The sequence below is a fragment of the Mercenaria mercenaria genome, chromosome 9 (assembly GCF_021730395.1).
Source record: "Mercenaria mercenaria strain notata chromosome 9, MADL_Memer_1, whole genome shotgun sequence".
NCBI lineage: Eukaryota > Metazoa > Mollusca > Bivalvia > Venerida > Veneridae > Mercenaria > Mercenaria mercenaria.
Window position 1 is genome coordinate 23,212,784 of NC_069369.1, and position 14,281 is coordinate 23,227,064.

The 14,281-nt window shown below is 34.3% G+C and overlaps 1 protein-coding gene across 1 annotated transcript; it reads right to left on the reverse strand.

The window, feature by feature from the left end:
* Positions 1–10,571: 10,571 nt before the first annotated feature.
* Positions 10,572–13,713, reverse strand: LOC123546706 (uncharacterized). Its single transcript, XM_045333200.2, has 4 exons — positions 13,604–13,713; positions 12,652–12,689; positions 11,769–11,909; positions 10,572–11,442 (listed from the first exon to the last, which is right to left on the reverse strand). Coding segments are annotated over exons 1-4 (312 nt in total). The 5' UTR covers positions 13,605–13,713; the 3' UTR covers positions 10,572–11,310.
* Between the last annotated feature and the right edge of the window lie 568 nt (positions 13,714–14,281).

The following is a 14,281-nucleotide window of genomic DNA, read 5'->3' on the forward strand; positions in this document are numbered from 1 at the left end:
ACAGAAATAATACGAAACAAATTGGCGGGGAAAATCGACGCTTTTGTAATTTGAGATATATTTTTTATGAGAGATAGAGGGGAGTGGGGGTCCAGCTCCTTGGGAAGTCGATCTTATATATAAGACATATCAATATTTTCAACTTTATATTCTCATTCACTATTGATTCCGAGTTTCTAATGTCTGGTTCAAGATTATTCACAAGAGAAGTTGCTGATGCCGGAATAAAAGGTGAACTGCATATCTGACTACGACGAGCTAATGTTTCATATTCGTTGTTATTACGAATAGGATAGGGAGTAGATTCAGAAACAGATGCAGGAAATACATCTACTCGATAATTTGGCAAGTTTCATTGTCTTGCTAAGTATAAACAGTTACAAGTTTTTTGAATAGTGCGCCTGTCTTTTAATGAAGCCCAACCTATTTCCTTCATTAGGCGTTCAATTGAGACTGATCTGGTTAAGTTTGTCAATGCATGCTGCTTCGTATAGAATTTTTTTCTAAAGCTTAATCCTCGTAGTCGGTACATCCATCCCATACAACAGATGCTGTTCTAATAAGGGTCTTAAGTAAGATATGTTTATTTGATTCAAGGAATCCACCATCAAAGCCGAAAAGTCGCCATATAATAATATTATATAGAAAGTGACTTATAATTGTGTCGGTGCGACGTTAAACCCAACAAAACTGTCGATTTGATCAAGAAATGGCTTCGTTTTAGTTTAGTTTATACTAATTTATTTTCGCTCGGTTGTAATGAAAGCATTAAGCTTATTTGAACAACTTTCGAGTCCGCTTCCTGAAAGAAACCAGTACTGGTGTCATACGAGAAGTCATGGTCGCGCCCTCAGTGGGACTCGAACCCACAACCCCCGGATTGAGCGGCCGACCCCTTAACCACTAGACCACCGCTCCCCTTGGCTTCGTATTAATAGAAATAAATGAAAAACTTTCACTACCGATTTACAGCTGTTTTTTTTTTTTTTTTTGTCCAGCAGGCGTCAGGTTAGCCGGTTATCCAGTGTGATTATGTCCACATCAATGGCTGCCACCATGTCCTAGAAGGCATTTCGTGCTTTTCAACTACTTGACATATTTAAATATATTTTACCGACCATGTTCCAGCCAACAACTTTCCGGTTATTTGAGCTGAAAGAAATATCCTTGGTAAAATAATTGGAAAAATGGAGACAACTCCGCTAAGTCTTTATTGTAGGCTTAGGTGATTATCTCGTGCAAACCATGCACTTTTTATCTCAATGCATGAAAAAATCATGCATAATTAGAACACCAGGCGCGTAACTTCACATGCTATATAACTTTTATGAAAAAGTCAAATACTTTTTGAGAAACATGCGACACAATCTTTACGCCCTTAATGCATATACTTGACAATCAATGGCCATAACTCAAGCCCCGTGTTCACAAAACGTTTTAGGGTCTCAGCTGAGTTTGCGTTTGAAATTTTAATTTAAATTTTACTAAAACTTCAAGGTTAAATCCCATCTGAGACTGACCATCAATACTGAATATTTACTTGAACAGGAGGTTTATAGCTCAATGAATCAGAGTACATTTACAAATGGATTTACGATTTGGCAAGTGGTGGACTTCACTATTCCCCTGTGGTTCTCTCTACTGATGTTTTGTTGTAATGATAATCAGTTTGTTCACAGTTCTTTTGCCTGTAAAAGTTTTAAGGGACTATCCAAACTTTCGCATTTTGTTAGGATATACATGCACTACCGAATAAGTACAAATATACTCCCTAACAAACGCCCCCACCCCACCCCCTCCCTCTTATTTACCAAAAACTTATCCACGTCTCTGGTAGAAAAGATGTTGCAAAAAAAGCAGAATTTCTAAATTTTCAGTTACCAAAACTAGACGATTGACAATGCCGCGTGGACATGCGGACTTATATTATGATCAAAAGATGAATCTCATTGATTATTCATTTTATTTAAAATGTTTCTCATTTTTGTGTTGATTTTGTTTATTTTGAAAAGTGATTAACTTTGAACAGCGCGAAGGTGTTTTTGTTGTTGTTGTATCATTATATTATGCAGACGATAGGTAATGCCGCGCGGACATATGGTATCGTCGTGTATAGATGAAACTTCATAATTTTGAAACCACTTAATGATCTATACATGTAATGCTCTGAGAGGAGTTATTGATTTGTCTCCCCTTTTGCACTTAATTTTCGTCAAAAACTTCGAAACAACTGATGTCAATTTGACAGAACTTGATATGTTGGTAGACTGAACAAATATCTAAAAGGAAGAACCGTTTGTTTTTATTTCAAGAACCATAACTACTCTGATTAGAATTGACAATATTTTGTGCACTTAGTAACTTAGTTTCTCACATTTTCTCTTGCAGAATAATCTGCTGAATGCATGGAATTAAACGAAATTTTAACATATTGACAGATAAAAATAAGAGAAAACGCAAAGATTTCATATTGCATAATTTCTGATTAATCTCCCATTTATAAAAGAACACGGCGGTATGGGATATAAATGAATCTCAGACTGCACTCTTGTTGAATCTGCAAGCAGTTAGTGCAGAATGGTTCAGACGCATCAGCTTTCGGCTACATGCTTGAAAATATAGCACATTCTATTCATCACGGCTGTTCCTCCACTCTTAATCGTAGTAACAAGCCACTCAAAGGTTTCAATCAATCTTGTATATAATTAATTTGTAGTATTTAGCACGTGTCATGATTGACGCGCTGACAGATTTAGTCGTCACATGATCTGGATGCTTAACCACGTGACCTAGACCTCACATCTTGCCAAGCTATACCGGCAATGTGTAATTCTCTTGTATAAACTAATTTTATCTTTTAATTCTATATTTCACTCTAATTCGACTATTTATTCACTTAAATAGGTGTTCGGCTAATGCTTAACATGATACAAACCGATTTAATCAATCGAATGATGTTAAAATAGAAATGCACGCTTAACTTGGCTCATTTTGTACTTTATAATTGAAATTTCCGGCTAAATTTTCTCAAATTTCTGTTTGATTGAAACAGGTCTCCACACCTGGTGAAAATTGCTGGTCTAAAGCATTACAAATTGTTTCAAAACACATTATCAAATGTATTATATAAATCTAATTCTGCCAAATAACTGATATTTTTTGCGTGAACGCTCATCTTTTGAGAAAACCAGTAGTTAAACCAAATAGACAATTTAAGATCTTTTTATCATTTTGTTGCTGCAAGCAAAAATACTTCTACTATTTATTGACTGTTTACTCTGTAAACAAGATCAGCCTTTATTAGCCTCAATTATTGACTGTCACATTCTGACGAATAAAGAGATATTTGAACATTTTTAACAACCGAACAGTATGAAATATGTGAATTCAACTACATTTTTGTGCCTTTGAAACATTTTTTATAGTGAATGCTTTATTTATAAGTACTGCCTTATTCGCTAATTCTGAACCAAGTTTTTTTTTGTACATCTTGATTGTACAAGAACTAACTATGCGTTATTATAAACCTACAGGTCGTTGAAGAATGATTTCTTTGATCATCATGAAAATGCAGTTTTATAAAACTCATCTGTTATATTCCAGCTATTGTTACGTCTAAAATATTCCCAGTCATTTTTTACTTTCAAAAAGAATAAAAACATAAAATTTCGCAAGACGTAAATTAAAAATGGCAACCCGTGTCTATCATGATATGATTAAATATAATATAAAAAATAGCATAATGAAATAATCGTGAATAATGCCATAGAATGCGGATCTCCGATTTTAATCATGGACAGACTTCGCCAAAATAAGTACAAATGTACACAGAATTATACAGTTTATCTGAGCATAGATTTTATTGTTTATTAATGTCTCATCAATGTACATAAATATATTGCAATTAAGACAACGTATGACAATATACTAGTATGCAAAAGTACATGATCACTCAATGAAGACTTATAAGAGGTAATATGATATTTGATATAATACCATTCCATTCATTCTAATACATAGAACAATAAAGACTATAAGACAGAAAATATGTTTCACTTAGAAATTTTCCTTCAAGGAATATGTAATTGACATTGTTTCTTTTTTTTTCAAATCAAGCTAGCATAAAAATGTAGCACACAGCTCTGCTTTTGTTTTGTTTTTTGTGCCCAATTGTCACAGAATATCGTGAAATTCTGAAAAATCAGGATCTAATCAAATTCTAAATTGTAAAAAGAACGTAAATCGAAACAACCGGAACTACTTTTTAAATATTAAGATATCCCGAATATTGAAATGCAACGACGTAAAGTAAAGTAAAAGTATTTGTTTGCTTTGATATCACCCTTACTGAAAGGGCCAGCCTTTGTGCCATCCGAGACACCAACATTACTCCCTGATTTCCATTTCTTAATGCCAGACACCAGGTAGGCAGTCAGTAACCATCATTTAAGTAGCTGTCGGCTTACCTACCGGTCCTGGACTCGAACCTTAGACTTCCCGATTGCGAAGCCAGCTCCTTATCGATAAAGCCACAGCAGCTATATATAGCCAAAATCTACTGCAGTAGGATAGAGTATAAGGGTGCACTTATACTTCCTTACTATTGAGCTATAGCTTTTATAGCGACACGGTAGAGGATCTGTCTTAGGTGGTAAAGGTCCCGCGTTCGATCTCCGTTCCGGATTGAAGTATTTTCAGTCTGGTGTACACTACTATCAAAAGTAAGTCAGTAACTTTTGTGTCTCCTGCAACGCTTCGCTTTTTTATACACTTTTTTGTTGAGGGGCGAGTACTTATGTCAGTTATAAAAATAGAAGCTTTTAGACATCAACAGAATCAGTCAATCTGTAGGTCAATGCACATTTGAAGCAAAACGCGCTAAAACTAAACTTTAAAAATTATTCTGTTCTTTCAGTTATATGCATCAAGTAAATCATCCATACAAAAACACGTAAAAGTCTCTATGTCAAAATTTGAGAATGAGCTATGATATTCAACTTTCGAGTTAAAATAATTCATTCGAGTTACATATATATACTCTCACAAAGAAACAAATTCAAATAAAATAGGTAAAACTCCTGACGGAAGAAAAAACAAATAGACGTTAAAATGTGGCTAAAGTTCAGTCATATACATTCTTTTTCTCTTTTTTCCGGGTTTCTTTATATCTGTCAAAATAATTAATTTTGTCATGTTTTTGTTTTTATTTAACACATTATTTTTAATTTGCATTTTTTTTTTACATTTTGAGCGCACGTCACTGGACCTACATTTCAAGATCCGATAAAAGTTGCGTGCATGTGGGTCATTTCCGCAAGATTTTACGTGTAGGTAAGATTCGAATCTATATATTTACTGAACAGATCAATTTGTATCAATTTAGTTTATTTAATTAAAGCCACCCTTTCGTTAATTTCTTCCATACGCAAAAGTAGGCGTATAATTTGATAAAGTAAAATATCGCATCTTTTGTGTGTTCATTTATGATAAATACGTCAGTAATCGGCCAAATCTTTGACCAAATAAATAGATAATGTATATATTTCTATTTGAATTTAACACTTAAATATGACTTAAGCCTTTCTATCCAACTGATTTAATGAGAAATCGACCCCCGAGGGTCATTACCGCATGAGACTATTTGGATATAGAGTGTAAGTGGTAACTGTATCAATTAGATATAATTGGACAGAGATAGGCATCGTATTGACTTTTAGCACCTACGTACGACCCCTCACTGGATTGAAAGTCATGTGTGTTGTTCATTCAAAAACAAATATATATATATACAAGAAATATCCTTAAAAATGATGGTCGGCGAATTGTAATAAGGAAAGAAGTTTATGAATTTTTCATCTAACATTCATCTTTCATCTAACATTTTTCAAATTGCAAAACTAAACACCGCACTTTAACAATTGAAATGGTTCTCTTTTAATTTTTCGCAAAGGTTTCGTAGGGTTGCAATTTTGTTTCGTTTATCCTTAGACGAATACTTACAGCAGTAGTTTGATGAAGATTCATGAAACGGTTCATGAGAAGAGGTCATTAAACGTGTTTATATTTTTAGCTAAATTGGTCCCTATCCTCATTTGTAACAAAATAGCAGAAGACCTTACGATATTGTTACACATCGAGTTTGATAAAAATCCATTGAAATTTTAGTGGTTAATGCGAAGAAAGGCATATCTACTTTTAGCTATGGTGGTCCTTAATAGGGCCCAAGTTCCTATATAAATAAATTTGGAAGAGGACCTTATAATGATGTTCCAGACCAAGTATGACAAAGATCCACCAAGCTGTCCATGAGACGCTGTATAAAGGCATTTCTAGTTTTAGCTCTAGCAGCCCCTAAAAAGGGTCAAATGTCACAGCTGAACAAAGTTGGCTGCGGGCCTAATAAAGATGCTACAAATCAAGTTTGATTAGAATACATGAGAAAAAATCAATTAAAGGATTTTTTTATTTATTATTTTTATTTATTTCTAAAATAGGCCAGCTGATCCCTGCTTTCACAAATGCATATTCGCTATTCATGAATCTTTGGACAATGACGTCACACCTATAAAAAAAGTGAAGGTCAAGCAGAACGTACAATTGTAATTGACCGTAGTCATATCACATAGATAAACTGTATGCAGCGTACCTTCATTACAGTGTAATGAGATTCAGTCATTATATAGCATATATATAATGAAACAGATTTCAACTGAGTTCAATATTTGCATACCATACTAAAGAAAAATATCCATATATAATAAATCAGTTAAATAATTTATAACAAATATGTCAAAGCAAACAAGTACTCATTTTAATATGCAATCTGAATAAGTCACAAAAGCAAGAAACCTTTTCATATACAGACGACAATTGTAACAAGGAAAATCTTTTAAAAAGCACTTCTCTACATAAAAGACTCTTATCACACCCTTATTCATGTGATACGCAGACCGTATTCAGCTCTTTCTTTAATTTGATATATGTTGGTATTTGAACAGGTTTTTATCATATTTATTAAAATTACTTATCATTTTGAGATATATCAATATTTTTGCTAAATATACTGAGCTAAAGTTAGCTTTAAAACTGTGAACAGCGTCGTTTAGGATAAACGCTTTGTCTACATTTCACAATCAACAGAGTGAAAGAAATTGACACTCTCGTCCAATCAGGCAGAGTGTTGCATAAATCTTCCATTTTGATAAATTATCTATAATGCGTTATCAAGCAGTTTGATTTGCAGTTTGAAGTCACGTGGCATAAGTAACGAAAACGAATTTAGACGGCGTCGCCGAAAAATTCTGTTCTGCTATTTCGAAATCCTTCAAGCCAGTTTAAAATTTCAAAGTGAAAGAGTTTCAAATGAACAGGTCACACGAATTGACCGGAAGTTAAAATTGAATTTATAAATATCAATATAACCTTTCTTACTCATTTAAGGCTCCAGTATGCTTATTTAAATCGAAACCACGTGCTCGATATTTTGTTTGTTTCTTAATAGCGCAGGATTTGTGAAAGTCACAATCGGCGATATGACATTATAAACAGTATTTTGTGTATATGTTTATATGGATAATAAACTATGTTTAAGTCCAAAATTTAATGAAATATTGTCTGTTGTCTAGTATTTGCCGCACGGATAATTTTAGAAACTATATAATAGCACAGAAAACGGCATATTTTCGTACCATAATGCAGAAAACGGTATATCTTCGTACCATAGTGCAGAGAACGGCATATTTTCGTGCCATAGTGCAAAAAACGGTATATTTACGTACTATAGTGCAGAAAACGTATATTTTCGTGCCATGGTGCAGAAAACTGCATATTTACGTACCATAGTGCAGAATATGGTATATTTTCGTACCATAGTGCAGAAAACGGCATATGTTCCTACCGTAGTGCAGAAAACGGCATATTTTCGTGCCGTAGTACAGAAAATGGCACATTTACGTACTATAGTGCAGAAAACGGCATATTTTCGTACATTAGTACAGAAAATGGTATACTTTCGTACAAGATAAAAGCAAACACAATTTTGTCAAAATGGCATACAACAAACTCGCCACACTTATATCGTAGCTAAAGTTATGTGTCATCAAGTAATTAGATTCTTTACAATAAATCCAGAAAAAGTTGGCGATACTAAAATGATAGGAATATGGCCTTCAACGGAGCAATATATTAATTCTACTTATTATTTCTTTTAGTTTAAGATACTGGTATGTTATGAATTTCTATGTGACTTGCGTCCAAAATCATACAATACATTTCATTGTTTTCAATATGTATTGTTAAAATTCAATTTTCAATGCTAAAATCTTACTAAAAATATGCTATATTTAGACCATTTCTTGTAAGACGTGTTGTATGTACATGTATATGTTTCGTAAAAAAGTGAATTTGTTTGTTTGTTTTGGGTTTAACGCCGTTTTTCAACAGTATTTCAGTCATGTAACGGCATGGGTAAAAAAGTGAAATCAGCATCAGCATTTTTATTCTACTCACCCTGGCGTCGGCGTCGGCGTCACACTTTGGTTAAAATTTTGCATGCAAATACATATGGCTATCATTTAAAAATATATTGCTTTGAAACTTTTTTTTTTTCTAGGTCACTTACCAACCTCTCTGGGTCAAGTCCCACAACTCTGACATGTATTTTGGTCAAATTATGCCCCCTTTTGGACTTAGAAAATCCTGGTAAAAGTTTTACATGCAAGTTCCTATCTCCAAAACTAATATGCAGATATTGAATTGAAACTTCACATGTGTCTTCGGGGTCATAAAACTAGATGATAACATCAAGAGTAATAACTCTGACATGCATTTTGGCCAAATTATCTCCCCTGTGAAGTTTTGCATGCAAGTTACTATCTCCAAAACTAATACAGATACTGGATTGAAACTCTATAGATATTCTAATACTAGTATTTAGGGTAATATTCCTGCTTCTGGGACAACAATTCGAATAATCGACTGCATTTGCTGTCTTACGGACAGCTCTTGTTTAGTTAATGAAACAATCGACTTTATGTAGCGACAATTTCTGTGTAAAATTGATAGAAATTTTATATTCGTCTAGCAAAACATTTGATACTTTGTTGGTTTTCTAGACTTCTGGTGACTACAAAACTGCTTTATGATCTAGAACAAAGCAAAACAAAAACAAAAACATACACAACTTTTCACTTACATCGAAATGACTCATGGCTGAAATTGAAAATATTGGCATGGTCAAGCAAGGACTGAATGAAGTCCTAACCCCGCCATGACAAGCAAAAACGCGTTGGAATGCACGATATTTTCAATACACTTGATTACGTTCGTACTATAGAGATATTTAATTAATAGACTTGAAGAAAAGATATGGCCAAGGGGAGTTGAGGTGTCACAGTTATTTGAATCATTTGTTGACATTTGAAGTTTGGCTGTGAAATGAAGTTGTATATAATTATTCAACTTATTGAAAAGCATTTTGCTCTTTTTAACTATGCCCCCTTATCGTGGGAACATTACTTAAATTATTGCAAACCATTTTAAAGAAAAGACAATTATTTTCTAAATCAGTGCGCTGATCTATAGTTAGATAGGAGATTGCACAAATAAACTTTTAAGTGAGAAAACGTTGTGTCAATTGAATTCGTTTACGGTTCTTAGGGCTTAATATTAATACGGGATAATGAAAAATAAACTCGATTAGTGTATGTATAGATGTGAAAAAAATAATCATAAAATGACATCATCCAGAGTATTTTAGCAGGTGTGTATGTTGATAAGTGAATAAAGCATAAATAATGAAACTTTTCACGTCTGAAGGAGTTCCGTGTACACATCTCTGTCAGTGGGTGGTACATTCTCACTAATAGATTTACGTCATAGGGCATGAAACATTTTGATACAATAAAAATCGTCTTAAGAATGAATTAGTCTAAATGAACATATGTTCGTTACTCATCCTCTCAAGCTATAAAAGAACTATTATCATTTCATTAGAATGACAAGGCAGTTGATGTGACCGCAACAATTTTCTTGTTTACCAGCCATTTGCCAGGTGTCATCCTAGTGAGTGTTTCATAGAGAAAAAAAAAAGAAACAATTCCTTTTACTATTTGAGTCTCTAGTTGGTACTCTGAGGTTGCATCCAAATCCCATGCCTTCATAAATGACTGAAAGATAATATGAGCCGTGCCATGAGAAAACCAACATAATGGGTATGCGATCAGCATGGATCCAGACCAGCCTGCGCATCCGCGCAGTCTGGTCAGGCTCCATGCTGTTCGCTTTTAAAGCCTATTGGAATTAGAGAAACTGTTAGCGAACAGCATGGATCCTGACCAGACTGCGCGGATGCGCAGGCTGGTCTGGATCCATGCTGGTCGCAAAGCCACTGTGTTGGTTTTCTCATGGCGCGGCTCATATTCAAAGTACAGACGTAGTCTCTGATACAAAATTAAAACTGCATAAAACGAAGCGTCATGTTCGTCCTGGACTATACTTTTAACATTTTTCTTTCCAGGCTTTGGGGCGGATAACAAAACGAAGCTGAAAATCCGAGTTATTCTAGTATATATATTTTACTCATTTATCAGACATGAAGTCGAAGGGTGTAACCAACATTTGCACACTATGATATATAAAAACAAACTGTTCACTACAGACCGGCATAGGAGCGTCTTCAAAAATTAGGAGCCAATCTGGCGACACGCCCAAAAATTTTCGTAAACATTTTAAACAACCCCAAAAATCATTTTTTCCTATTGAAATATACATTATATCTGTTATTTATATTATACAAGACTTATATAGCGCCCTTATCATGATAAACACGTTCAAAGGCGTTTTACACAGTACAAAGGTAGCCACTCGGGGCTCCAAGTTCATTCTCTATTAGTACAGACACTGAGCGATCTGACCAGAGGGACAGAGCAAGGGAAAGCACCAGAGATAGAGAGAGAGACTACTATATTCAGAAGCATGTATCGTTAGATCTATTCGCTCATAAAACAGGCTTACTTTATTTTTTCCTGTAAAATCAATATCTTTGTGCCAAATGCAAAGGACCAAGGAAAAATTATTTTGCCACTCCAAACACATACACTCAAAGTTGGATAGCCCGGCTCCCACGTTGCTCTCCTATACCTATGATCAAAGAAGTATAAATATAGCTCATTGCTATGATGTAGCTGATGATATTTGCGCACTTTAGGCCAACCAGTTGCTTCTTATTAACAAACGCAGATACATATTGAGGAGAAATCATGCCATCGCAGTTAGATGTTCATGTTTTCTCAGTCATAAAACAGTCACAGATCAAATAACTAGTCCAATAACAAGGCCAATCCAGACTGCACCAAGCACCACGGCAACCGATGCTATAATCTGCGCGAGCTGGCCACGCGCGTTGGCACCAACTGAATTTCCGTCCTGAAACTGTTTCCTTGCCTGAAAATATTATACAGAAATAAGTAACCATATAGAAATATTATCAAAAGAAAAACACTTGCCAATACCCTTTTTTTTTACAAAACTTACTCTTGGAAATAGATCAAAACGGTTAAAGAAACATTCATCTGTTTGATGCCTTATAAACTCCTTTAAGCTATATTTTTACTTATTTTCCAGGGCCAGAATTCAGTTGTACTAAAAATTGTAATGATTAAAAATAGTGCAGAGAATAGTGTACTTTTTTTTATTCCTTAGCTTACTCTAGAAGTTTTAGAACACTGTTCTAGATAGTCAAAGGAATATGGCCTAATATAATTACTCACCGTTAACAAGAAATAGAGAGCTACAAGCCCAACAGGAGGAAATACGACAACAGATGCGATCACCAGTGTCCATAGCAACACCCCTGAGTGTTCTTGAATTTGTCTGTTACTTGTTTGCCCTGTATCTTCTATTTTAAACACCTGAATATACATTATATATTTAACAAATAATCAAGGCCTTCGAGTGGTTTATCGTCTAATTTAGCATGGTTCAGAGTTCAGATGCATAGGAATTGAACCTCGAGGGCGTTACTGAAGCATCTGAAGATATGATAAATTACAAGAAGGCCTTGATTGTTTTCATTCTGACATGCTCACTGACATATTTTAATAAATATTATGCTGGACATCATTTAACCGAGGGGTAATGTATCGGACGTCATGTGGCATTTTGATGTCATAATTGACGTCATGATGCTCTCTTAGCGGTCCGCGCATCAACCGTTGCTTATTTAAGAAATAATTCATAGCAAAAGCGTGTTTTAACACTATTTATACACGGTGGGTGGTTATATGTCGGGCGTAATAATATCATGAGGGCGCAGCCCGAGTGAAATTATTTGTACGACGTATTACCGCCAGAGTGTTTAAATAGTGTTAAAACACGGTTTTGCTATAAATTATCTCGATTCTAATATGCCCTTAATTTAAAACAATAGATAAAATATAGAAACGATCTTTCTTTATCGCAACAAAATCTTTGATGTCACCACACGTTAACGTGACGTCTTTCTAGCGTATGGATGTTTTAACAGAGACAAGCATATTAGAATTGTTTGGCTTTTTTCATAAATTAACAGCGCTAGATTAATTTAAAAATAATCAGATAACAAGGTCGTGTTGATATAAAAAAATAAGCGGCAAATCAGGCTGTTTCCCTTACCTCACTGTTTGTCTGTCCTTCTCTATTTTCTATAATCACTGAAATTATATTAATTTCAAAAAATTACAAAAGCTAGACATACTAACATTATTAATAGCATATGGTAGATATATCCCATTTAGGTCTACCTCAAGAAGAATATGCAACATTTTGCAACATTTCCTATCATATTATTATAGTAATCCCAGGGCATGTTCAGTATTTATGTATAATTATTATATTTATTATACCAGATTTATATAGCGCCCTTTTCATGAAAAACACGTTCAAAGGTGCTTTACATATAGCAAACGCAGCCAGACAGGGCGCAAAATTCATCCTCAACAGACTCTGAGCGATCTGACCAAAGGGACAGAGTGAGATAAAGCCCGCAGAACAGATAGAGAGAGCAGATTTTGATACAGGCCTTTCCGGCTAACTTAGCCTAGCTCTTTGCGAATAGACATTCTTGTTCTTTAACGTGCCCAGTGTATAGCACCGATACACGCGAAGCCGTCTTTTCTGGGAAGAACCAGTACAGGCCTCTTAGTTAGGTGGGGGTCACTCAAGAGCATCTCAGAAATTTCTAGTGCCTGGTCCGGGATTCAAACCCCGGATCTCTGAATTGGCAGTCAAGCGTGTTACCACCGGTCCACCGTACAAAACTAAGACATGATATCACGTTTTCTTATTTACAAGAGCATAATATCGCACTTATTTAAGATGAAGCATTTTCTAGAAAAATGCACATACACCAGAAGTTATAGCGTATAAATGAAAAGTTTAAATCGAGAACCACACACTTAAAATATCAATTACAGATGTGTTCAGCTTTTCAATGTGATACATAAAATACAATAAGCCAAATTATTTAATTCCTTTTGCTAAATAGGTATAAACTATTAAAAGACAGAGAAGTACATTACATTTTTAAATCATTTTGTCCAAAACAGAGAAAAAGAAACACACTTACTTTTCAAGCTTGTAGTTCCATGTTTTCAATTATTTAATTGAAACTTGTTAATTAAGTCTTTAAAGAAAAAACAAAAGTTCATCTAAATGTGTGTAATAAAGTCTATACAAGAGTTTTAATTTCAATAGCAATTGTTCTATACCTGTCAAGTAAAGAGCCGGAACGTTGCATTTTTGAAGCACTTATACTACAAATATTTTTTATTGTTATTTTCAGAAATAGACCTAGAGATCGTCGTTTATCAATTGGCAGTGACATGATTTAATTTATGAATATTTGCTTTTCGATTCCAGATTTTGAGCAAAAAGGATCTATCTTTACAACTGAAGTTTGGTCATATTATAAACGTTTAATTTTGAGTTTTGTTTCTCTTTTTTAAATGCTTTAAATCAGGAAAAACATGTCTGAGTCGGGAATCGAACCAGGTTGCCTGGGAAATAAACACTTTCCCAACATTTTTGCCAATACACCACGGGGGCCATTTATCACGGAGAAACGCTTTTCAGTTTTGCATGGAAACTTAGTGAAAAGTCCCATGTGTTTCCATAACATATTATATTTCAAAGCCTTCTTAAGAAATATTATCGCAATAATTTCGGGATATCTAAATTTTTCCCTTTTTTTCTATGTGATATGTAACCATTGAGATTTAACAGTTTTATAGTATTTAGCACATTG